This window comes from Cucurbita moschata, unplaced genomic scaffold (genome assembly GCF_002738365.1).
Source record: "Cucurbita moschata cultivar Rifu unplaced genomic scaffold, Cmos_1.0 Cmo_Scf00020, whole genome shotgun sequence".
Classification (NCBI taxonomy): domain Eukaryota; kingdom Viridiplantae; phylum Streptophyta; class Magnoliopsida; order Cucurbitales; family Cucurbitaceae; genus Cucurbita; species Cucurbita moschata.
In genome coordinates, this window is record NW_019268536.1 from 347014 (window position 1) to 371835 (window position 24822).

Below are 24822 nucleotides of genomic sequence, written 5' to 3' on the forward strand. Positions count from 1 at the left end.
ATGAAGTTTCTCGATTAACACATGATTAATTAATTTAATCATTGTTTTGTTTTTCATTAATTAATAGTTGATCTCTGTTTTTCTCCCCCCTTCCTTTCTTACCAAATAATTGAAGGTGAGTGATCATGATGAGATCAGCAAAGGTCTCGTACTTGTCTTCAGCATCTCGTCATCGTGTGGCTTATAATTCTAAGAGGTTTTACCTCTTGAACACTTCTCGTAGAAGACCTCATCGTTGTGTGACTTATCAATGTGATTATTGAGGTTCCAATTTTCGATCTATGACTCGAATATACCCCTAATTTTAAAAGGCTATAGCTTCTGAACCTCACCCACGAGAGAGCTCATCATCATGTGGCTTATAAATATGAATATTAAGTTATACTCACATTAGCTATTAAGGATCCAATTTTCAACCTATGACTCGAGTAGACCTCCTAATTTTAAGAGATTTTTGGCTCTTAAACATCTCTCACCGAAAGGGCTGATGTGACCCATAAATATGGTTAACCTACCTATACGAGTTTATAAATGTGATATTAATTGAATTTTTAAAATATAATGAAAATATCGATTCACTTCACATGTCAGTGTCGAACCCAAATTTAGCTTTAGCCAAGGTCAAAAAAGTGATGATAAGTGATTAAATAATGGTAGGGAAGAATTAGTTCTATTAGTTTAAGAGTTGGCAGCATGATGTTGGCTTCATTTTGATATCAAATTCATGCATAAACAGTCGGTATCTTAAATTATTAATAAGAGTGTTTATATGACGGAAGACCTTGATCGACTTTAACTACTCTACCTAAATTAGGAAGGTTTAAGTTGGGTTGAATTTTTTAAAAATAAAAAAATTCAGATCCGTTCACTGATTGATGTATTGTGACTCGTAAATGTCTGATATTTAAGTTTTATAAGAAATATTTTTAATAAAAATAAAAATAAAAATAAAAATAACGGTTTAACAGTCACAATACGGTCGCCCACTTCAGAAGCTGAAAATTTGTATAGCAATTTCACCGGTGATTCAATTTTTTTTCAATTCTCAGAGCCAAATTCCGTTTCCCAGAGCTGTTCAAGTGTGAATTGAATCGGATTCTGACTGTTCTTCCCGTTCTTCTCGCCATGTCTTCCAGATTCTTCGGCGCCTCTCTTTCCCGCTCTTCAACGCTCCACCCAAAATTCCACAACCCTAATTCCCTTCCCAATTTCCCCAAATCCAAACCCATTCAATCATTCCCTCTAACCCCACGATTGTTCTCCTCCATTTCCGGAATGGGCGATGCCCGAAGACCAATTTCCGATACCATTCCCGCGCCCGACAAGGCCGACCGATCGGAATTGCTTCGATCCCTCGAGTTTTCACTTGGTTCTTCGTTTAGCTCGGAGCCATTGGTGCCGAATCCGAGCCCCTTAATTATCGTGATCAGTGGCCCTAGTGGTGTGGGTAAGGACGCTGTGATTAAACGATTGAGAGAGGTCCGAGAAGGGCTTCATTTCGTCGTCACAGCAACAAGCCGACCGATCCGACCTGGTGAAGTAGATGGGAAAGACTATTATTTCGTCTCTAAGGAAGAGTTTCTCGCGTTGATCGAGAGGAACGAGCTTCTGGAATACGCGTTAGTATATGGAGATTACAAGGGCATTCCCAAAAGGCAAATCCGGGACTTCATGGCAAAAGGGTATGATATTGTGTTGAGAGTTGACATTCAAGGGGCTGAAACATTGAGGAAAATTCTTGGGAATTCTGCTGTTTTTGTGTTTTTAATGGCGGAAGATGAACTTAAACTAGTGGAGAGGTTGATCAATAGGAAGACGGAGACGAAAGAGTCATTGATGGTGAGAGTTGCAACAGCTAGAGAGGAAGTCAAGCATGTTAACAACTTTGATTATGTGGTTGTGAATGCAGAAGGGAAGCTGGAGAGTGCTGTTAAGCTGGTGGAATCCATTATTGATGCCGAGAAAGCAAAGGTCTGGCAGAGAAATGCTGTCGTTTAGATTGAGATTTTGAGACATCATTTTGCAAGGTATCATTTACTGAAAACTTCTGTTGTGAGATGCATTTCTTTCTTAGGAAAGTAGCTATACAGATTGAGAAGGAATAGACTTATACATGCTCTGTTATAACTCTAGCTTCCTTTTTGGAAATATCTACTGCTTGATAGTATAGTATTGCCTTGATTCCACTGAAGCTTGCATAGTTTTTGTTATGGATTCTATCCCAGAAGCCTTGTATTAGTGTAGAAGTTTTCATTATTTATGTATCCAAGACCCTCGGGTGCCACCAAAGGGGTGGATTGGGGGGTCCTACATCGAATGGAGATGGGAATGAGTGCTATCGAGGATGTTGGGTCCCGAAGAGGGTGGATTGTGAGATCCCATATCAATTGTGGAGGAGAGCGAAGCATTCTTTAAAAGGGTGTGGAAACTTTCCCTAGTAGACGCTTTTTAAAAATCTTGAGAGGAAACTTGAAAAGGAAAGCCCGAGAGGACAATATTTGCTAACTTTGGTATGAAAATGGAAGGAATTTCATTGAATATGTTTGAACCTAGAGCTCTAGTGGAGGAGTATCAGTGGGATGGTTGATCTTGCTTTAAGGCCAAAACTGACTTTGTACTAACCTAATGATTTAAGAACATTTGAAAATCAACATTGCCAACTGAATGGAGTATACCAGCCACTAAACTACTTTTGGTTTCGAATTTCATGAAACTGATCCAACTGACATGTATTGCTCAGAGCTAGACACCGAACGGTGTGCTAGCAAAGACGTTGGCCCCCAAAAAGGGTCGATTGTGAGATCCCACATCGATTGGGGAGGAGAACGAAACATTCTTTATAAGAGTGTGAAAATCTCTCCCTAGTAGATGCGTTTTGAAACCGTGAGGTTGACGACGATATGTAAAGGGCTAAAGCGGACAATATCTGCTAGCGGTGAGCTTGGGCTGTTACAAATGATATCAAAACCAGATACCGAGCAGTATGCCAGCGAAGACGCTGGGCTCCCAAGGGGGATAAAATGTAATATCCCACATCGGTTGGAGAGGAGAACGAAACGTTCCTTATAAGGGCGTGGAAACCTCTCCCCTAACAAACACATTTTAAAACTATGAGGCTAACGGCGATACATAACGAGCCAAAGAGCTTGGTTTGTTACAGCTCAAATCTACTGAACTACCTAGATTCGTTCATTTTTTTCGGTTTCAGCTTGTGCTCCTATTTTTGGCTCTAACATTATGTATGTCCATCATTCGACCAGAAAACTCAAGCTAACCTATTATAGTCTAAACAGTCGTTTTTATCGTCTTTTCAAACAATAAAAACAACGCACAGGAGAGACGGTCCTCTGCAATGGAGTATGTACACCCTCCAGCTCTCATGAACTGGAGGGACCCCGCATCCAAACCTCATATAACTGGATTGGACTCTTCTGGGTACCATTTTGCATATGTCTTGACTTACAGTCATCATCATCTCCTGTAGGTGTGATTATCCTCACTTGAAAAAGGCGAAGGCTGGTTTCAACTGCATACGTCGGGTCTTGCTCGTACCGACATTCACAGTTTTATTTTTCATTCTAATACCCAAACGAAGGTTGAACTCGAACCTTTATGAAGTTCAGATTTGTGTTGGCAGTTGAACAATAATCTCAGGCAGCATAGAGAGGATTCGCTGCTCCAGGAAGGTGTGCATTTATCAGTGTACCATGGTAATGCTAATAAACTTTACACGTCCAACATGGCTTTGTAGCTATTATGATCCTAACTGAAATGACAATAAAGTTCTACCTTTCTGGGGCTTCTGTACTGTTTCTATCATATTATTTTGGGTGAAAGATAGGTGCATGTTTGAGTGTATTAGTCGAAGTGCGTGGAAATTGGACTAGGTAGGTACTCGCACGATATTAAAAGAAAGTGGGGACTGTTTTCTTCTCTTTTAACCCGGTATCACTAGACCCTCGAGAGAGATGATTGTGAGATCCCACATCGGTTGGAGAGAGGAACAAAACATTTCTTATAAAGGTATGAAAATCTCTCTCTAACAGATGCGTCTTAAAACCGTAAAGGTGATGACTATATATTAACTGGCCAATGGACGGATATGATTTGCATTACTTAATTTAGAAACTTTTGACCTTCTTCTAAAAAGCTATTGCGTTTGGATTCATTCAGACGAGGAAATCTTCTTTTTTCCATCCAAATTCAGTAGTTTCCTTGTTACCCATCATGTATTGATGTACAGAATCAACTGAATAAACATCATCTTCGAAGGTAAAGCAACTAAAATTTTGTTAGTCAGGAACTGGTTAAGATATATATCTTCAACTAGAAGATTGCAGATTTGAATCTCTACTCTTCTATATTGTGAAACTTTTTAGAAATCATGGATGAAGAGAAAATTTCATACCTTATCTCGTCACGTTGCTACGACCTCCCATCTATCATCTTAGCTAAAGTAAAAATTCACGTTATCCTCAACTTATCTAGGATGGAGACTTATACATTACTTTTGTAACAGTCTAAGTCCACCGTCAACGGATATTGTTCTATTTGGATTTTTCCTTCCGAGCTTCCCTTCAAGGTTTTTAAAATGTATCTTTTAAGGAAAGATCAACTTATCTAGGATGGAGACTTATACATTACTTTTGTAACAGTCTAAGTCCACCGTCAACGGATATTGTTCTATTTGGATTTTTCCTTCCGAGCTTCCCTTCAAGGTTTTTAAAATGTATCTTTTAAGGAAAGATCAACTTATCTAGGATGGAGACTTATACATTACTTTTGTAACAGTCTAAGTCCACCGTCAACGGATATTGTTCTATTTGGATTTTTCCTTCCGAGCTTCCCTTCAAGGTTTTTAAAATGTATCTTTTAAGGAAAGATCAACTTATCTAGGATGGAGACTTATACATTACTTTTGTAACAGTCTAAGTCCACCGTCAACGGATATTGTTCTATTTGGATTTTTCCTTCCGAGCTTCCCTTCAAGGTTTTTAAAATGTATCTTTTAAGGAAAGATTTCTACACCCTTATAGAGAATGGTTCGTTCTCCTCTCCAATCGATGTGAGATCTCACAACTTTCTAAACTTAAAAAATTATTTACAACTCGAGATATCTCATAAGATTATACGAACATAACGATTCGATTTGAACCAAAGTTTTGGGTAGAGGAAGTTGTTAAGTAAGGTGCTTAGAAAAAGGGTCTTATAACGTAAAACTAAAGAGACGCACTTAAATATGGGGATTTCCCACAGCTTGCATTTTCATGCTTGTACTCCAAGGCTTTGGGATACGCCTCAGTTTCAAAATTCCTTCTTTGCTTGGCTCTTATTTCTTCCTTTAACTTCACACAAAATAACTCTATTTCCACACTATTTCTTCTTCAATATTTTAGGTCTAACTGATTTATTCGTTCATCAACTTGAAATAGAGACGTGTTGGAGAGTTTCTGGATTGGGTATGTTTATGAGAAGGCGTTCGGGTTTAATTCGAGTTTAAATTCTATTTTGGTCTATCGATTTTTAAAACGTCTATTTCAAATTCGGAACTTCAAATAATATTGATGAACCGTTTCATATTAGGAGGAGATTTAAGACATGATTTTGAAATTGTTAAAAGTTTTTTAATGATTTAAAATCACATGCAATCAAATTGATTTTGAATTTCTACATGAAAAGTAAGAGTAAGTGTGAGGTCTCACATCGATTGGAGAGGGGAATGAAACATTTCTTATTAAGGGTGTGAAAATCTTTCCCAAGTAGACACATTTTAAAACCATGAGGCTACGCAAAGCGGACAATATCTGTCAGCGGTGGGCTTGAACTGTTACAAATGGTATCAGACAGAGCGGTGTGCTAGACACACTAAGCCCCAAGAGGAGTGGATTGTGAGGTCTCACTCGATTGGAGAGGGGAACGAATCATTTCTTATAAGGGTGTGAAAATATCTCCCTAGTAGACGCGTTTTAAAACGGTGAGACTAATGACAATACGTAACAGGTCAAAACAGACAATATCTTCTAGGAGTGGGTCTCAGTAATCATTACTTTAACGATTTCAAAATTATTCTCGAAAAAAAAAAAAAAAGACTAGAAAGTCTCCAAAAAGTAGTATTGGCAAAAAGGCACTTGCTTTGTGAATGAACTCAAAAAGTCAATACGTGGAATGACCCATTACACCATGAATGAGGAAATTGCTTTGATCAGACTTCATCAGTAAGCATTCAAAATCTACACACAGAAAACATAGAAGAAAGGGTTAAGAAGTTCTCGACCTTTTGGATGAAGGAACTCGTCTCTACTTGCTCCACGTTAAAGGGTGTTTGTTTTTCTCCAAGAACTCCAAGAACTTCTGAGTAAATCCACAGAAAGAGAAGCCACTTCACGTTACTCCTTCCATTTCCAAAACAAGCCGTGCCCACTAAGCTTTCATTGCATATAAAATCACCAGACTTCATCCATAGCTCAAACAGAAACAGCATCTCAAGTTTCATCTCACAAAAATCTTCGGCTTTTGTGATCGACTTGAAGAACATGGATGGTGGGAAATCTCCCGCAGGTGATCGGAACGACGTTCGTTTGCAGATATCAGAAACTGGCAGTGGGAATACAATGTTTGAGCCGAGGGCCAATATCACGATGAGAGAAAGTAGTAATGTGGACTTTGCATCACCAATGAAACCTGCAGTCCGTGCACCGGAGAAGAAGCTGACGCTTTTTGCTCTCCGGTTGGCGGTACTTGAGAAAGCGGCGACAGGGCTGGGAACTCTTGGGTTCATCTGGGCAACTGTGGTTCTTCTTGGTGGTTTTGCTATAACATTAGATAAAACTGATTTTTGGTTCATCACTATTATTCTGTTGATTGAAGGAACTCGAATATTCAGCCGGAGTCACGAGCTAGAATGGCAGCACCAAGCAACATGGTCGATTGCTGATGCTGGTTTAAACAGCTTTCGGGCACTGAGGGCCAGCTCCCACTTCCTGGTTGAAAAGATCAAAGCAACTTTCAAGTCAGTTATTGCATTAGGAAAGCAAAGTCGAGGTCGAGATATAAGAGGAATTTCAAATGCTAGCAACCGAGGAATGTCGGAGCAGTCGAAGATACCTACTCGGCAATGGAGCACATCAGATGTTCCTCTTTTGCCATATGCTCAATGGGTTTTCCTGTCAAAAAACATCAGCAAACTTCTCTATTGGCTTCAGCTTATATCTGCAACAGCTTGTGTGGTGCTCTCGCTAATGAAATTGATCAAGCACAACTATGGCAATATAGCAAAGGGAGACACGGACAAGAGGAATAGGCGCGCTGCTCTCAGCATCTTCTATGGCTTGGCATTGGCAGAAGCTTTGTTGTTTTTAATAGAAAAGGCTTACTGGGAATGGAAGGTTATCTTCAGGAAGGTATTGGAAAAGGTGAATAAAGAATGTGAATTGGGTCCTTCCGGCATGATCTCAACGAAAAGATTCTTTTACGACGCATATTCAAGATGTGTCAACGGAAGTATTTTCGATGGCCTGAAAATGGATATGGTCTCTTTTGCAATGGAGCTCCTAGATTCAAGTTTTCCTGATGAGCAGCTCATTGGAGTGAGGATTCTTCGACGGTTTTCGATGAACCAGAGATTTTCTGATGACACGCTTGAAAAGATAGGGGTGAATCTTGCTGTTATAGAAAGATTAGTGGAGATGTTGAACTGGAAAGACCCACAAGAAGAAGAGATCAGGCTATCAGCAGCTGAAATACTGTCAAAACTAGCAGGAAAAAAGCAGAATTCATTAAGAGTTGCTGGGATACCTGGCGCCATGGAGTCGATATCATCTTTACTCCACAACAGTCGAAGCTCCCACGTTTCTGCAGATGAAATAAGCGAAAAGAAGATCATCCACGACCGTGTGAACTATGCATTCTGGACATTCAATCACTTGGGACTTGTCATTCTAAAAAAACTTGCACGAGACCACGATAACTGTGGTAAGATTGGAAACACAAGAGGCCTCCTGCCAAAAATCATAGATTTCACTCACGCAGACGAAAGGCTATTGAAAGACGAACATGTCGCGCCATCACAGATTCAAACAGTCAAAAGATCACTACAAGTGGTGAAGATGCTGGCAAGCACGACAGGCACGACAGGAAAATTTCTCCGGAATGAGATAGCTGAGATAGTTTTTACAATCAGCAACATCAGGGATGTACTGCGGTACGGCGATAAACATCCATCACTTCAGCAACTAGGCATTGAAATCTTAACCAGTTTAGCGCTGGACGAGGATACAACCGAGAGAATTGGTGGTACTGGTGGCATTCTAAAGGAACTGTTCAGAATTTTCTTCAACAAAGAGATAGCGGAGACTCACAACCATGCAAGGATAGCGGCTGGAGAAGCACTGGCAATGCTTGCATTGGATAGCCAAAGCAACTGTAATCGAATTCTGAAGCTGGAGGTGCTGGAAAACCTGGTATCAACTTTGGAGATTCCGTTGCTTCGCGTGAACGCTGCACGAATATTGAGAAATCTGTGCATTTACAGTGGCGCAGAAGGTTTCAACAAGCTCAGGGGAGTTGCAGCTGCAGCTTCAACAGTAAGTAATCAAAATCAAACGCTTCCTTTTCTATTAATACTAACCAAATACATTTCTTTGACACTTGAGTTAATGAAACTAGTGCAAGGAAGAACAAATATTATCATACTTCTCTTCACATATGCATATATTGCATTAAAAGCTTGCTATAAATACATACAAACAAAGTTGACTGATACTTTTTCCTTTGATTCAGAAGAACTTTACATCTTCAGAATTGGTTTATACAGAAAAGAAATTTTTACACCATTCAAGTGATTATTACACCTAGATTTGTTCATATAATCCATATCAAGGTTTTAGGTTATCTCTAGGGGATGTAAAGTTTTTTTGTTTGCATCTTAATTTGTGTAAATTATATCTGGCTTATAGATTATGATTTGAAAAACTAGATTCAAAAGCATGAAATTAGTCACATATAAGGGCATTTCTAGATATAATTTACTGTTTATCATAGCGCGTTAATCTGAATTTAGCTTCTGTTTCATCCTTATCTCAATCCTTATCTTCCATTTCAGGTGGTTCGGGCAATCAAATCAGAAGAACAGAAACTACAGGAAGTAATGATCGGACTATCAGCACAAATTTTGAAATTCACAACATCCTACGAAGCCGCCATCACATTCGAGAGGGCCGGCACGACGCAGGCCGAATTGGCGGCGACATTGGTCCAGATTCTAAAGAGGCATAAAAATCCACCAACTAAAACGCCGCAGATTCGGCGATTCGTAATAGAAATGGCGATTTGGATGATGAGGGAAAAAACAGAGAACATACATTTCTTCGAGGAATTAGGGATGGCGAAGCAACTGGAGGCCGTCTTGGAAACCACTTCGGAGCTTGAAAGCTTCAACATCTTCTCCGGCACCGTCGGGCTGAGCCGCCACCGCATCACGATGCATTCGCTCGCTGAAACCGCATTGGGCCTCTTGGGAAGATGGTGATTCGCACCGTTCATCTGGAAAATGGCGTTAATTGGCGCCATAAATTCTCTCCATAATTCTTTCTTTAAAAAAAAAAAAAAAAACCGAATTAAATTATACAAAAATATCTAAACATATGAATATGTTTCAATTATGTTTATACGCTTTTGAAAAAAGTTTCATTTTTATTCTTGAATTTCGAAATTATTTTAAAGAAATATCTTTTCCATTAAAATAAATATGAAAAAACTGACCGTAAGGTGATGTTTGAAAATTGAAGAGTAAAATGTTGAGGATTATTGGGAGCTAGTCACACATCAGCTAATTTAGGGAATGATCATGGGCTTGTAAGTAAGGATTACTGTTGGTATGAGGCCTTTTCGAAAAGCACAAAGCAAAACCATGAGATCTTATACTCAAAGTGAACAATATCATACCATTCTGGAGAGTCGTGATTCCTAACATGGTATTAGAGTCATGCCAATAGAATCCGGCGTAGTCAAAAGTGACTAAAGTGTCGAATAAAGGGTGTACTTTGTTCGAGAGCTCCAGAGAAAGGAGTCGAGCCTCGATTAAGGGGAGGTTATTCGAGAGCTTTATAAGCCTCCTAGAATTCGGTGTTGTCAAAAGTGACTAAAGTGTCAAACAAAAGGTGTACTTTGTTCGAGGACTCCAAGGAAAGGAGTCGAGCCTCAAGGGAGGCTTTTGAGGCTTATAGTGTACTTTGTTCGAGTGAAGGATTGTTGAAGATTATTAGGAGTGAGTCCCACGTTGCCTAATTTAAGAATGATCATAAGTTTATAGGTAAGGAATACTATCTCCAATGGTATTTATAAAATATAGAATTAAAAATTTAAGATTCTATAAAACATAAAAAAAAATTTAAATTTTAATAAATATAAATTTAAAATTAAAAGTTGAGAGACTAAAATTATAATTAAAGTGTTTAAATGGTTAAATATTAAAATATATATATATATATTTAATTTGTATTTAAGAATTTAGAAATGGTAGAAATTCATGAATTTAAGGAGAAATAAATATTAAAATAATTTGTGATTCTCCACCTCCCTCAAACATATTTTAATCAACCACCATATGAATCAATGGATCAAATTGAAACAAACAATAAACAAAGAAGTAGAAAAGTTGAAACTAAATTAAATTATGTAAAGGATTAGTTTATCGAGTTCATAAGATTCTCTCCAACTCATATAGTTTTCAGCCGTTAAAAGCTTATTAGGAGTAATTTAATGCTTAAATCAGTCAAAATCAAGCAGGATTCTTCAATATTCAACGAGAAAACGTTTGAAGTACCTTTTATCTCTCGATTGCGAAAACTCGATTTCCTCCATTCATCCCGCGGCTCTATCCGCTTGCCAAAAGCCAACAAATGCGATTCAATAGGATCTTCGCCTCCATTTTAACACCAGCCACAAGGAATCTCTATCTCTACTCTGCATTCCTCCATTATCGGTGAAACTCAGTTCCTGGTCTGTGTTTTCCGGCCGCTCTCCGGCTGTTTTCCGGTAAGTTTTTGGTGTTTTCACTATCTGGATTTGTGGTTTTGTTGTGGATTCTGGCGAATGTGGCCTCGTTTTACAGTCCGATCCGTTTTTTCTTCTGATACTATTTGTCGACTGTTGCTTTGTTCTTGGAATCGTCTGAATGAATCAAATGAACAGATGACTTTGCAGTGTTTAGGTCTTTCATTTCATTGACTGTGGAGTTATGAACTATGAACATTTGGAGGATGAACTGAGAAGGATGTTCATCTTTTGAGGATGGATCTTCACTTTTGATAAGGATTATGCTGAAATTTTAGGTTTGTTTGAAGATTTTGATCTTTGAGTGCTCTCTTTTCAGCTAGGTGCAAACAATGGCTCAAATTTTAGCTCCATCCGTTCAATGGCAGCTGAGAACTAAGCAGACTTCTATGAGTGCAAGCTCCATTACCCCTAAGATGTGGAGTTCTTTGCTTCTGAAGCAGAGCAGTAAAGTTGCAGTGAAGAGCTCTGCAAAGTTCAGAGTCTTGGCTCTCAAATCTGATGGCAGCACTATCAACAGGATGGAAGAGCTGCTTAATCTCGACGTTACTCCTTATACCGACAAGATTATTGCTGAGTATATCTGGTATATCTCGTCTTCTTTGCTTATCATGTATTTAACTTGTCACACTGCAGATTAGAATGTTTTATGTGAGGTTCTACGTTGGTTGGAGAGGAAAACGAAACAATCTTTATAAATGTGTGGAAACTTCTCCTTAGTAGATGCGTTTTAAAAACTTTGAGGGGAAACTCGAAAGAAAAAGTCCAAAGAAGACAATCTCTGCTAACGATGGGCTTGGGCGGTGAAAACTATTTTTCCTTTTAACGATGAATAAAATCTTAACCTTTGTTGTTTCGCTTCTGATATAGGATTGGAGGATCTGGCATTGATTTGCGTAGTAAGTCAAGGGTATGATGTCTCCTCGTTCTGATTAAACAGTAAAAATCTAACACTTCAATCGACCTTTGTTGTTCTTATTACGTTTTGTTCGTGATTCGATATTATCAGACCATATCGAAGCCTGTTGAACATCCATCTGAGTTACCAAAGTGGAACTATGATGGATCTAGTACTGGACAAGCACCTGGAGAAGACAGTGAAGTCATTCTATAGTATGATCTCTAAGACATCAAATAATTACTTCTTCATCATATAACAGTTAGTACCTTCATTTGACTATCATGAACTTATCATTTTTATATCCAGTCCTCAAGCAATTTTCAAGGATCCATTTCGTGGGGGCAACAACATTTTGGTGAGTGACACAAGGTTTAAAGAGCAGCCTAAACTCACTACTAGTAGATATTGTCTTCTTTGAGTTTTTCCTTTCGGGCTTTCCTTCAAGGTTTTTAAAATGCGTCCACAAATGTACCCGAGTCAGTCACCGAACGGTGCGAGGCACTGGTTAGAGTAGAGCTAGACTCTCTCCATAGTAGACGTTTTTTTAAAACTTTGAGGGGAAGGCCGAAAGAAAAAGTCCAGGGAAGTCAATAGTCAATATCTACTAACGGTAGGCTTGGGCGGTTACATCTAATCTCCATGCTCATTGATCGAAGTTTGTTTCAATATTATATATCTGACATATGTACGTTCTTGTCATCCAATAAAGGTTATTTGTGATGCATACACACCAGCTGGTGAGCCCATCCCTACAAACAAACGCCACAGAGCTGCTGAGATTTTCAGCAACAAGAAGGTTGTGGATGAAATTCCCTGGTTAGTTCTCCGATTAAGTCGAGTACTCTTTGCAGTACTTAATGAAAAGCAATATTTAACTTTACATAACTGATTATAGCAATCCTTCATGGTTGATTACTTGTTTCTAGTCTCTTGTATTTTCTGATGTTTATCCCATTTCTATCCAGTTTTCTCATCCTACTACAATTTCGAGTCCCATTTCAAGTCCCATGATCTTCTAATGGAAATGCGTGTTTGTAGTTAAGAGATGACCTGTTTGCCATCCTTCTAAGATGGTCGTTTGTTAGGCCCCGAAGGGGTGGATTGTGAGATCCTACATCGATTAGAGAGGGAACCAAACATTCTTTATAAGGGTGTGGAAACCTCTCCCTAGCATACACATTTTATACAAATCTCGAGGGAAAGTCAAAGAGAAAGTCAAAAGAGGACAATATCTGTCAGAAGTGAGGTTGGGTTGTTACATGAACATGATTTTCTTTTCGTCTTTTGGTGTACTTATCCAGTGCAGAATACTGAAACCATTGTAATTCAGGTATGGTATAGAGCAAGAGTACACCTTACTTCAAACAAATGTGAAGTGGCCTTTAGGTTGGCCAGTTGGAGCTTATCCTGGTCCTCAGGTTGGAATTCTTTTGATATCATCTTTACAGTTTCAGTACCGTGCATCATAATACAATCTATCACATCAACTTCATCTGCAACGAATTCTTGTTCATGATAGGGCCCTTATTATTGTGGTGTTGGAGCTGATAAGTCGTTTGGCCGAGACATATCAGATGCCCACTACAAGGCTTGTTTATATGCCGGAATCAACATTAGTGGCACCAATGGAGAAGTCATGCCTGGCCAGGTTCTCTCTCATTCTCACTTATGTCTTCAACTATAAACATAAAGCTGCTATATTGCAATTCATGTAATCCATTAAACTTGCTATAATTTCCATGCAGTGGGAGTATCAAGTTGGTCCTAGCGTCGGGATCGAAGCTGGAGATCACATTTGGTGTTCTAGATACATTCTTGAGGTAAATCATCCCTGTTTACCCTTGAGTCTGTATAGTCTATAGTAGATGGTTAAACAGAACCTTGGAGAGTCCAAACTTCTTTCCTTTCAAGTGTTTGTTGATGCTTATTAGTATATGGACTCCTGTTTTCTTCTTGTCTTGACAGAGGATCACTGAGCAAGCCGGGGTAGTTCTCACACTTGATCCAAAACCAATTGAGGTAGCTTGGTTAACTTAGGTACTATTTATTCTTGATATTCACTGGTCAAATGGACTTGTCTGATTCATCTTCATTGGCAGGGTGACTGGAATGGAGCTGGATGCCACACCAATTACAGGTAATTGGATGCGTTCTCTTTCATTGAAGAACAATGCAACATTCATATAATTAACGGCAGATCCGTTCTTATACAGCACAAAGAGTATGAGGGAGGAAGGAGGCTTCGACGTCATAAAGAAGGCGATTCTGAATCTGTCTCTTCGACACAATGAGCATATCAGTGCCTATGGAGAAGGGAATGAGAGAAGGTTGACAGGAAAGCACGAAACAGCAAGTATCAACACCTTTTCCTGGGTATGTACTAAGATCTTCTACACTTGTTTGTACTGAACAGTAATATTTGGGACATGTTTGAAGTTCTGTTGAAAATTTCAACTGCAGGGAGTGGCTAACCGTGGCTGTTCGATCCGTGTGGGTCGTGACACTGAGAAGCAAGGGAAAGGTATTTGTTACCTCATTACATGAAGAGAAAGAAGTTCTCCTTCCAAGTGATTTTAGGCCTTAGCTTTGTCCTTGAGTATGCAGGAAAGCCAAAATTCATTGATTTTACTCTGTTCTTGTGATGTTATCATGGAATAGGTTATTTGGAAGACCGACGTCCTGCTTCAAACATGGACCCGTACGTCGTGACCTCACTGCTGGCCGAAACAACCTTACTGTGGGAGCCAACACTTGAAGCCGAGGCACTGGCTGCTCAGAAACTGTCATTGAAGGTCTAGAGCCAATGACTCATATTTGGTCTTGTGGGCAAAGTTCTAAGTTGATAAATTTACCAAAACCTGCAGAAGAATTTCCCTCATTCTGTTAGATAATGCAGAGAAGACCTTTTGTAAATAAAGGTCTTGAAGTCTTCCAGTCAAAAAAAAAAAAAAAAAAAGCTTTTGAAGCAACAAAAAAATCTTCATCTATTTACTTTGTAGATGGTATGGCTTGTTTCTGATTGAATATGATGCAGATGTTCATTTTATTTGAATGCTTGTTCAATTGGATTCAGACAGTGCCCCTTGATCAGTTATCATCTGATTCTGAATTTATGCATACATTCTTCTTGTTTTCGGATGGATTCAGTCACGATCTAAATACGACAACAGGTTCAAATAAAAACAACAAAGCAATGAACTTCCAAGGTTGTAAACTTGCAATTTCAGACCAGATTCTTTGGATAACGATGCTTGTACTGAATTTAAAGCTCTACATAGAGCAAGCATAGACAAGAACAGATAGTTCCAGATAGATGAATTACTTGGTAAGAGAGAAAAAAATGCTTACAAGCTTGCAGTATGTGAGCTCAGGAGTACCATTCTTCTATTAGCATATTCCCAAGGGATCAATCTCAAATAACGAAACAGAACTCCACCATTTTCCTAATGAAGAAGATGCATCACAAACAGAAGAATTGACAAAATCCTTAAAAAAAAAAGCCACAGAAGAATCACAGATCTTCAGACAACGAGCAAATTCAAGAAGAAGAATCGAACAAAAAAAAATTCCCCGTCTCTCAAATTACCTGGTGAGATGTGTCAAGTTAGCGCCCAAAAGCTTGTCCATCAATGAAGAGAGAGAACCAGAGAGTTGCGAGATTGCAAAGACGCCGTTCCCGGAGATTTCTTATGCTTACATTTTGACCCTAGGTAGCGCCGTTAACGGCCGATTTGTCTCCCTCTCCGTCCGGCTACGCTCCTTACCTTCTTCAACCTTCGCCCCTTAGGGCTTGACCATGCGCTAGGCCAACAATCAATCACGACACTACGTCACAGGCTCGGACACCGTAGCGATCTGGTTGGCGTCTGGATCCAAGGGCTAAAAGAGTGTCAATCATGAACAACGGTGGTTGATTATAGCATCTTCGTCGTCTTTGTCGTCATCTCTGCCAGACTGCCACTGCCGATCCACCGATCCACTCTGAAATGTTTGAGCAATGGCGCGAAGCGGTTCCTCCATTTACAAACCCTACGAATTCTTATCGCTCTGAAACTTAACTCTTCTTCGCCTGCAAATGGAAAGAAAAGTCGTCGCTAATCCGTAGATTGGTATAATTGATATCAAAGAATGCTGTGGATTGGTTCTTGCAAGGAAGATTAGAGCTAAACGAGGACGTACATTGAGCTCATTTTCACCTGGGTTGGGAATCTCCAGAGTGGGAAAGCGATTTCAGCCGCCATAGCCACTCCTCTTGGGATGAAAATCTGGTGGGTACATTTGGTCATCAATGAAAACCAAAAAGTTGGTTTGTAAATTTAATTTTTTTTTTTACCACTCAATTAACTCGAAAATAATGTTAGAATTCATCCCAACCCTATTTTAAAAAAGATCAAGAATATTTAACCAATAAGTTCATAACTTACAAAACCTTCTTTGTATGGATTGTTAACCAATTTTACAACCTCTCCCTTTCCTCCCAGCCATTTGTCTCTTTACTCTATCTGAACAAAGCTACCATTTCTTTTGTAAACGTTTTTGTTTGATCGTACAAATTTACATTAGTTTTCAAGATACCCAATACCTCAGCTGATGCAAACAGATGACACCCACTGTTCGATGCAAGAGAAATTGTCAACTTCCAAGTGAATGTGATCTGCAAACAAAACCCAGAATGAGGTAAATAAAGAAGCCAACTTATAGATGTCAAAGGACAATGAGATATGAACAATATGCTTTATCAACAAAACAAAACACTGTACTCACAAAATCATGGATTCTATGAACTGGAAGTTGAATAAAACTGTGTTGTTTCTTCACGCTTTAGCAGGTTCATCTTCATCCTCAATTTCCCAACTCAGATCCTCCTCTTCCTCTGCCATAATTAACCGCTTGTGCAAACCAATTCTTTGTTCATCGTTGCCTCTGGCCTCCTCAATGATTCCAATGTCTTCAATTTCGTCCCATCCAAGTTCATCTTCTTCCCCAAGCTGACTGGAAATGATTGAAATGTCACCGTCTTTGCAGGAATCACCACTGTCTCCTGTTTTGGCACTCTCTGAACTGTTACTATTTCTCTTCTCAGTACTCAGAGTTCCACTGGATTCAATATTTCCTTCCTTTACATCATCTTCGTCTACATCCCAACTCAAATCGTCCTCATCTTCTGCAGAAATGGCGCTCTTCACAAGCTTAACTCTGGCTTCTTCTGCTTGCTTTAGCTTGTGAAGCCTGTAAAAATACCTACTCCAAAACACCTCATGGACGATTGTGCATGGAACCACCGTCCGATATGTCTCCCGAACATCATCACTCTCTTTAACCAGATTATCAATTTCCTCTTCCTTGTCTTCCAATACGAAACCTAATTTCCAATTCTTGTAATTCTCTAAATCCTTAGGTTCCTCCAAATATGTATTTAGGTCACGCTGAACCGCAATCAATTGCGTATTGAACCTATTATACTGTTTGAATTCGAGTTTTCTAGTCGTGCTACTTCCTAATTGCTTTAACGAAAAAACAACATCGCTGCTATTTTCATGCTTTTCAGAAACAAGATCAGAAGCTAAAAACGTTTCCCTACCATGTGAGATAATCTTCGACGTCGATTTCCAGACGGCACTTCCGATATCGTCTATAGCTTCGCCGACCGACTCCAGCGACTCCTGCACAACAGACGCGCCGACATCAAGCGTCGTCGGAAGGTCCTTCACAGCACGCGATGCGACTTCGCGGATCACCGACGTCTCCTTCCTCAAACCGGATCCTAATTCCTCAAGATCACGGCGGTAGTTCGAAATTACAGATTCCGACTTAGTCGCGAGAGTCTTAATGAGGCCACCAAAGCTCCAACTAGTACTCGGATTGGAGATATTAGAAACTGAACCGCCGCCGTCATGTTCCTCCTCAGAATCAGACCGTTCCGACGCTCTGTCGCCGCCGGGGTAGACGGAAAAGAGATCCATTGAGCAAATTGAACAGGTGACTACAGAAATGCGAGCCTTCAAAACTTACAGAGTTTCCTGGGAAAAAGTAGGGGAGGGCAAAAGTGTAATAACAAGTATTTATTTTTAAAAAAAATTCCGGTGGAGGCAATTTATTTAAATGGATTTTTAAAAAATTAAAAGGAAATAATTTTAACAAAAATTAGTTTCAGTTTATTAGTTAATTTAGTTAGATTAATTTATGTTAGCCATTAAAACTAAACGAATTAGTTTTATTGTTTTTATTTAAATTTCAAATTAACCTTATATTTTTCTTAAAATAAAATTTTAATAATGAAATTTGGTTTAAGATAGATTTATTATTATTATTTCTTTCTTAAATAAATTATTAATTTCCTATAATTTTTTTCTTCATTTTAATTGAATAATTACAAGTCTAATATCAAATAATTAGTTTTTAAAATAATATTACGTATTCTATTATGTAAATCAAAATTTTTTTATTAATATTTTAAATTTGAAATAATTTAAAATTAACTCGTACTAATTTTTTTACGTTATTCATAATTACTTTTGTAATAATATATATATATATATATATTTTTTTTTTTTTTTCTAATTATACTAAATTTATAAAATTCGGTGGCATGGTTCAAGGTCCATCTCTTACCATGGGCCTAGTCGGCCCATCTCTATAAATTTAGAAATATTTACAATTATATTAAGAAAATAAAAATATGAGGGAAAAATTAATTTTTTATATTTTTATTTAAAATAAATTGAATTTGTTGAAAATTTTATTTATTGAAAAAGAAAAGTCAGCTATATTAACCAATTTTTTTTTTTAATAATTTGATTACTTGTTCCATAATAATAATAATAATAATAATAATAAAATAGTTTATATTATTTATATTCGACCATAGTCTCTATTGCACATGTACGGTACCAACGAGTAGTATAAAAGTCAAAATTTGGAAAGATGATTAACCAAAAGTGAAAAACGACCCAACTTCTAGCTATCGGTAGCTGAATGGAACAAATCAAGCACAACCACATCGATGAATATGATCCAAAATAAAATCTTTACAAAGAGAGTCCGACTTTATTTTTCTTCAAACGTTTAAAGAATTTATTAAATTTAAAGAAATAAATATTATTATTTTGGACAGGGCTATTTGTTATGGCCACCAACCCATTACATTGAATTGTTACAAATAATGGGGAATTTTAGGTGGTGGAGGTCAATTTTTATCGAGGCAATTTTTTGGGCATGCTAAATCGCCACTCATTTTTGCTTATTAGTGCTAACCCGAAATATGTATTTTAATATTATATTATTATTTTGGAGATTTTATATTTTTATAACTCACCGTAATCATTTTAATCCTTCATAAATCTTTACCTCATTTACAGCATCTTCGTCTACAGCTCTCTTCACAACTCTGACTTCTTGTGAAGTCGGTAAAAATATCTATTTCAAAAGACTTTATGGACGGTTGTGCTTGGAACGACTGCCCGATATGTCCTCTGAACATCATTACTTTCTTTAATAGCGGTCGACGAGAAATTCTTGCGACACCCATTTTGTCTTTTTAAAGTATGAGGTTGTCTTGTTACCGTCACTATCATTTTAAAAATAAATAGTAATAAATATTGATTATTGTGTGTTATATTAAAATATAATAAGATTGATTAAAAGAAATATTATTTAAAAAAAAAAGGAAAAAGGAAAAACATGATTAGATTACAAATATGCAAAGGTAGGCGTGCAAGCCATGTGTGGCGGCTGAAGAGGAACAGTTTTGCCCACAAATCCAAGTGTCGCACATGGGAAGGCTTTACGGGGCCGACATGTCGGAAAATTGAAAGAAGCCGTACTAGGAAGCCAAGAAAGCCCACAATTCCGCCGTCGCCGGTGGCTGTTGGAGGGCACTGCGGTGGCGCTGAATGATGAGAAAGAATGTGTAGTGTATTAGTGACACGTTATTGCGATAATTAACTTGACCCGATACCACTAGACCCACTAAGATCAAGCGTCTCGAAATGGAAACGGGACTTCGGAGACTGTAAAGTCAAATTGGGTTCTACGTCGTTTACTCAAAAGGGTAAAAGAAGCATCTGATACCACCAGTGTCCCGTCATATGGGTTTGACAACCGTATCAAGCGGATTAGGTATCAGTAAAGGAGTCGACTCTCGAATATAGGATATGCAATATGACCGCACGTAGCTCGACACTAATTTAGGCATCAAAGCGTGTTGGACAAAGCACGAGACAGCAAGAAGAAGAGGTGGGATGGTGGTCATAATGTGGTGTTGCCTGTGCCACCCACATACCCTTCTTCTTCATACACTCTCCATAACCTTTTTCTTCCCAACTCTTCTACTTTCATCATTCTATCTCCCTTTCTTTAACCCTTTTATCACCCACTTTCTGCATTCTCTGTCTCTTATTACCTATCTGTTTCAATCATGTCCACCCTCTTCCTCCTCCACCACCATCATCAACATTCTCGGTTTTCTACGATCCTAATTGTAACTGTGAGATCCCACATCAATTAGAAATGGAACCGAGCATTCTTTATAAGGGTGTGACAACCTATCCCTAATAGACGCGTTTTAAAAAATTGTGAGAGACTGGTGGTGATACGTAATAGACCAAAGTGGACAATATCTGCTAGCGGTGGGCTTGAGCTGTTACAAATGATATCAGAACTAGTCACTGTCACTGGACCGTGTGCTAGCGAGGATGCTGGGCCCCCCAAGGAAGTGGAATGTGAGATCCCCGTTAGTTGGAGAGTGGAACGAGACATTTCTTATAAGCATGTGGAAACATTTCTTTAATAGACACGTTTTAAAACTCATGAGGGATACGTAACGGGTCAAAACAGATAATATTTGCTAGCGGTGGGTTTTGACGGTTACAGTAACAATGATTTTATCGACGTGAGAGTTCAACTACATTAAGTTGGATTTTCGTAGCTCGTTCGTTTTGGGTACAGATTGTCACGAGTTCACATTTTGTTATCCGTACTACATTGGCCCTCCGCCATGAAAGTGAAACTACATACACTCTTCAAAATGATGCATCGCCTTCTTGATCTAACTTTCCATTTTCTGATAAAAAAAAAACACTATGAGTACCGGTTGCTCCGTTTTTTTACTATTTGATACATAACACTCAGTTAAACATTGCAAAGGGATTGATCAATCTTAATAATTGCCAACATGTCGAGAAATCGAGAGCGTCTAGTTTCGTAGCCTATGATTGTGTCCAAAGCTTGGGAAGCTGTCGTGCTGTTTCTCAATAATCTAAATGTCTCAATTCCAAGCTATTCCTCATCATCTTGTCTCGATCCATATCATTAATCTATTATGGTGAAACTCCTAAAGAATAAAAAAGTAAAATTCTTGTTCGAGAAACTAAAAAAAGAAGGATAATTAACCAAAAAATCATGAAGTTTGTTCTTTTATGCCTTCTTTAACCGATAATGCACCGCTACCCGATATTATTCTCTTTACCCTTTCCCTCAAGGTTTTTGAAACGCATAAATAATGCTTCTTTCTCCTCCCAACAAATGTAGGATCTCACAATCCACTCCACTTTAGAGGCATAGCATCCTCGTAGACACTAGTTCCTTTCTTCAATCGATGTGGGACCTCTCAATCCACCCCTTTGTGCCAACGTTCTTGCTGGCACTCGTTCCCTTCTACAATCGATATGGGACCCTCCAATCCATCCTCTTTCAAGGCCCAACATCTTTGCTGGCACAACGTCTCATGTCTACTCCCTTTAAAGCTCAGCTTCTTCGCGGGCACATCGTCCGCTATACATCTAACTATAACAGTTCAAATCCACCGCCAGAAGATATGGTCCTCTTTAGATATGGTCCTCTCAACATTTTTAAAACCAGGCTATTGAGTTGAATAATATCTACCAAACATGCTCTGTTTCGAAAGATTTCAAAAGCAGAGACTTAATTATGACTCTTTGTTGCCTCACCAGCTTCCCTCTCTCTCTTTTCTCTCTCTAACCCATCCACTTATAAATCTCATCCCCTTTCATCCACTCTCACTCCAATCCTCTGTTCTACTGTAAATCCTGTTCTTCATCAATGGCGGATTCTGGTTTCGAAGGCTTCGAAAAGCGCCTTGAGCTTCATTTCACCGGCGATGAACCAATTATCCACATGGGTCTCCGCCAAATCGACTCGAATTCCCTCGAACAAATCCTCCGAACCGTCCACTGCTTGATCGTCTCCTCCGTCGGAAACCACTTCTTCGACGCCTACGTTCTGTCGGAATCAAGCCTCTTTATCTATCCGACAAAAATCATCATCAAAACCTGCGGCACCACTCAGCTCCTCAAATCCATTTTCCCTTTCCTTAATCAAGCTCGCAATCTTGGTCTCACACTCTGTTCTTGTCGTTACACCAGAGGCAATTTCATTTTCCCCAAATCTCAACCCTTTCCCCATTCGAGCTTCAAAGAAGAACTCCGTTACTTAGAAGAATCACTCCCCAAAAACCTCCGTTACCGGAAAGCCTCTGTTATCCCTTCAAATCTCCCGTCGCATTCCTGGCACGTGTTCTCCGCCGCCGATGATGCCGTTTTCCTCCACCCAAACCCGGAGTTTCTCTACACCGTTGAAATTTGTATGACGGAGCTCGACCGGATTCTTGCCCGGAAATTCTACTGCCGGCCCGGCGAAGGAAAAACAGGGAATTCGGCCGGAAAGGAGATGACCCATTTGACTGGAATTGGAGACATTAATCCAAGCGGTTTGATTTGTGAATTTTCGTTTTTTCCTTGTGGGTATTCGATGAACGGGATCGACGGGGACCGGTATTCGACGATTCATGTGACGCCGGAGGATGGGTTTAGTTACGCGAGTTTTGAGTGTGTCGGGTCGGTTTACGATGACCCGGATGATTTAGTTCGTACGTTGAAGAAGGTCGTGCAGATTTTCCGGCCGGCGTCGATGTCCGTGGCTACCACCGGCGCCGGCCATGAGGTCTGGACATGCATCGCCGCCGCTCTCGATCCGCTTGGATTTAAGTGCCGGAGTTGTGCCGTCGACGATTTTCCGGCTGCCGGAAGTGTAGTGTTTCAAACCTTCACGGCTCGCAGGAAATAGTCCGCTGACGTGGCGGTGACATGCAAGGTGATGATTGGATAAAGTGAACATCTGGGTTTTACTTACGTGGAAATATGATGACGTGGTAGTACGCTGGCGGAATCTAATACGCTGATCATCATCGTGATGAACGGCTGGATGACGCCTAAAATTTTCCAGCTGGGAGAGAGAGGGTCGTCCATACTTAGCTTACGTGGAATTTTCCTCATTCTTTTTGTTTTTTTTTTCACCTCGCTATTGTCTATTACTATTTAATACCTAGAATTATATTTTAAAAAAATTTCATTTTAATACAATATATTTTCTTTTATTCGTAGTTATTATAATTCATAAATAACCTCAAGCTTTTTTTCTATTAAATAATTTTATTTCCTAAAAAATATATAAAAGTTATATAATTATTAGATAAACAATAATAATTCAAGGTGAATTATTGAATACTTTTAATGTTTTTTTTTAAATAATAAAATAATTAAACGATTTTCAGAGTAACGCAACCAATGACTGAAACATCGGCAATTGTGGGCCTATATGGTAAGTTCAAAGATCCGTTGGGCCATCGGCCCACATAAATTTAACCCATCCCAGACAATGCCAGCCCAACTCATACCAAGCCCAATACGGCCCATAAAAGAAGTAATAGCCGGATGATTTTTAATTTAGGCTAAATTAATGAAAATAAGAATATCATAATTTTCAAAAATTTCAATAATCTTTTAAAACTTCGAAAAAAATTATTACTATTATTTTGGTTTAAAAATATATAATATTTTTACGATTAATAACATGTTTAATAAATACTTATAAAATTTTAACAATATAACAACCTTAATATATATAAAAAAAATGTTTACAATTTTTTTTTTTAATTTTTAAAATAATTTTAAGAGTTAAAAAAAAAGGATATTTTAAAAGTTTTTTTTTTTTTTTACTTAAAAAAATAAAAAAGAAACATTTTAAAATCTAAATATAAATTCATAATAAAAATAAAACAATTTCAATATATAGGGACAAAAATGTATTTTTCTTCCCTCTATTATACTCTTTTCACAGCTGACATTGTCTCTGAAAATTGCAAAATGACAAAAACGTCCTTCCACTATAAGATCAAATCAAATCATATCACCCACGTCTCGTTTATTGCAAATATATAGTTTTTTTTTTTTTTTTTAATTTTTAAAAACAATTTATTTTCCTCCTTTATTTGAAACCATAGATTTATTATTTATTATTTATTTTTTAAAAATATTTTCCCCCTATATTTGAAATTCAATACCTCAAAATGGTTATTTAAAAAAGAAAAAAAAAAGAATTACCACAAAGGGTATAAATGTAATTTGTATTACAAACAATATATATGGAGTTACAAATAAAATTAAAAATGAAATAATATTTCTTTTCTTGTTATATAATAATTAAGATGAGATTACTTTAAACTAAATAATACAATTATTTAACATTATTATTAAAAATGATAAAAACATGTGCATAATAATGATTGGTTAATTAAAAAAGTGATTACTTTTAATAAATAATAGAAAGAACATTGGAAAAAGATTTGGAACAATAATAATAATATTTATTATTTAAAAAAAAAAAAAATTGAGGAGAATCTTGGTGGGTCATTTTGGTCAATGTGCATGACACTTTTGGTCCCCCAACCTTATTGAAATGTATCCCTCAATCTCTCTCTTCAAAATAAGACAATGAGAAGCTTCCAAAACTTAAAGCCACACAAAATTAAATAAATAAAAGAAAAGGGTTTTGATTTTGATCGGGACCACACA

The 24822-nt window shown here is 38.1% G+C and overlaps 5 protein-coding genes across 7 annotated transcripts; 4 read left to right on the plus strand and 1 right to left on the minus strand.

Annotated features, from left to right (window-relative positions):
* Positions 1 to 979: 979 nt before the first annotated feature.
* On the plus strand, positions 980 to 3807 carry LOC111457439 (guanylate kinase 2, chloroplastic/mitochondrial-like). Its single transcript, XM_023099637.1, has 2 exons — positions 980 to 2027; positions 3485 to 3807. Exon 1 carries the CDS (start codon positions 1126 to 1128, stop codon positions 1996 to 1998), a length of 873 nt encoding a protein of 290 aa, XP_022955405.1. The 5' UTR covers positions 980 to 1125; the 3' UTR covers positions 1999 to 2027; positions 3485 to 3807.
* A 2726-nt stretch (positions 3808 to 6533) lies between these two features.
* Positions 6534 to 9591, plus strand: LOC111457996. The gene is made up of 2 exons (XM_023100475.1): positions 6534 to 8582; positions 9101 to 9591. Exons 1-2 carry the CDS (start codon positions 6534 to 6536, stop codon positions 9524 to 9526), a joined length of 2475 nt encoding a protein of 824 aa, XP_022956243.1. The 3' UTR covers positions 9527 to 9591.
* A 1205-nt stretch (positions 9592 to 10796) lies between these two features.
* LOC111457435 (glutamine synthetase leaf isozyme, chloroplastic-like) lies at positions 10797 to 15023 on the plus strand. 2 transcript variants are annotated; one of them, XM_023099631.1, is made up of 14 exons: positions 10797 to 11012; positions 11372 to 11638; positions 11923 to 11962; positions 12062 to 12165; positions 12260 to 12308; positions 12663 to 12769; positions 13284 to 13371; positions 13473 to 13601; positions 13699 to 13773; positions 13919 to 13972; positions 14053 to 14090; positions 14167 to 14326; positions 14414 to 14474; positions 14612 to 15023. In XM_023099631.1, the coding sequence occupies exons 2-14, from the start codon at positions 11385 to 11387 to the stop codon at positions 14749 to 14751; spliced, it is 1299 nt and encodes a 432-aa protein (XP_022955399.1). In that variant the 5' UTR covers positions 10797 to 11012; positions 11372 to 11384; the 3' UTR covers positions 14752 to 15023. The 2 variants fall into 2 exon arrangements, with proteins under 2 accessions (XP_022955399.1, XP_022955397.1); XM_023099629.1 differs by having other exon boundaries at positions 10799 to 11034.
* Positions 15000 to 17980, minus strand: LOC111457437 (BSD domain-containing protein 1-like). Of its 2 annotated transcripts, XM_023099635.1 has the most exons (6): positions 16718 to 17980; positions 16536 to 16607; positions 16133 to 16218; positions 15540 to 16022; positions 15302 to 15396; positions 15000 to 15107 (listed from the first exon to the last, which is right to left on the minus strand). In XM_023099635.1, the coding sequence occupies exon 1, from the start codon at positions 17914 to 17916 to the stop codon at positions 16768 to 16770; it is 1149 nt and encodes a 382-aa protein (XP_022955403.1). In that variant the 5' UTR covers positions 17917 to 17980; the 3' UTR covers positions 15000 to 15107; positions 15302 to 15396; positions 15540 to 16022; positions 16133 to 16218; positions 16536 to 16607; positions 16718 to 16767. The 2 variants fall into 2 exon arrangements, with proteins under 2 accessions (XP_022955403.1, XP_022955402.1); XM_023099634.1 differs by having other exon boundaries at positions 16133 to 16607.
* A 3989-nt stretch (positions 17981 to 21969) lies between these two features.
* LOC111457438 (S-adenosylmethionine decarboxylase proenzyme 4-like) lies at positions 21970 to 23290 on the plus strand. Its single transcript, XM_023099636.1, has one exon. The coding sequence runs from the start codon at positions 22013 to 22015 to the stop codon at positions 23033 to 23035; it is 1023 nt and encodes a 340-aa protein (XP_022955404.1). The 5' UTR covers positions 21970 to 22012; the 3' UTR covers positions 23036 to 23290.
* Positions 23291 to 24822: the final 1532 nt, after the last annotated feature.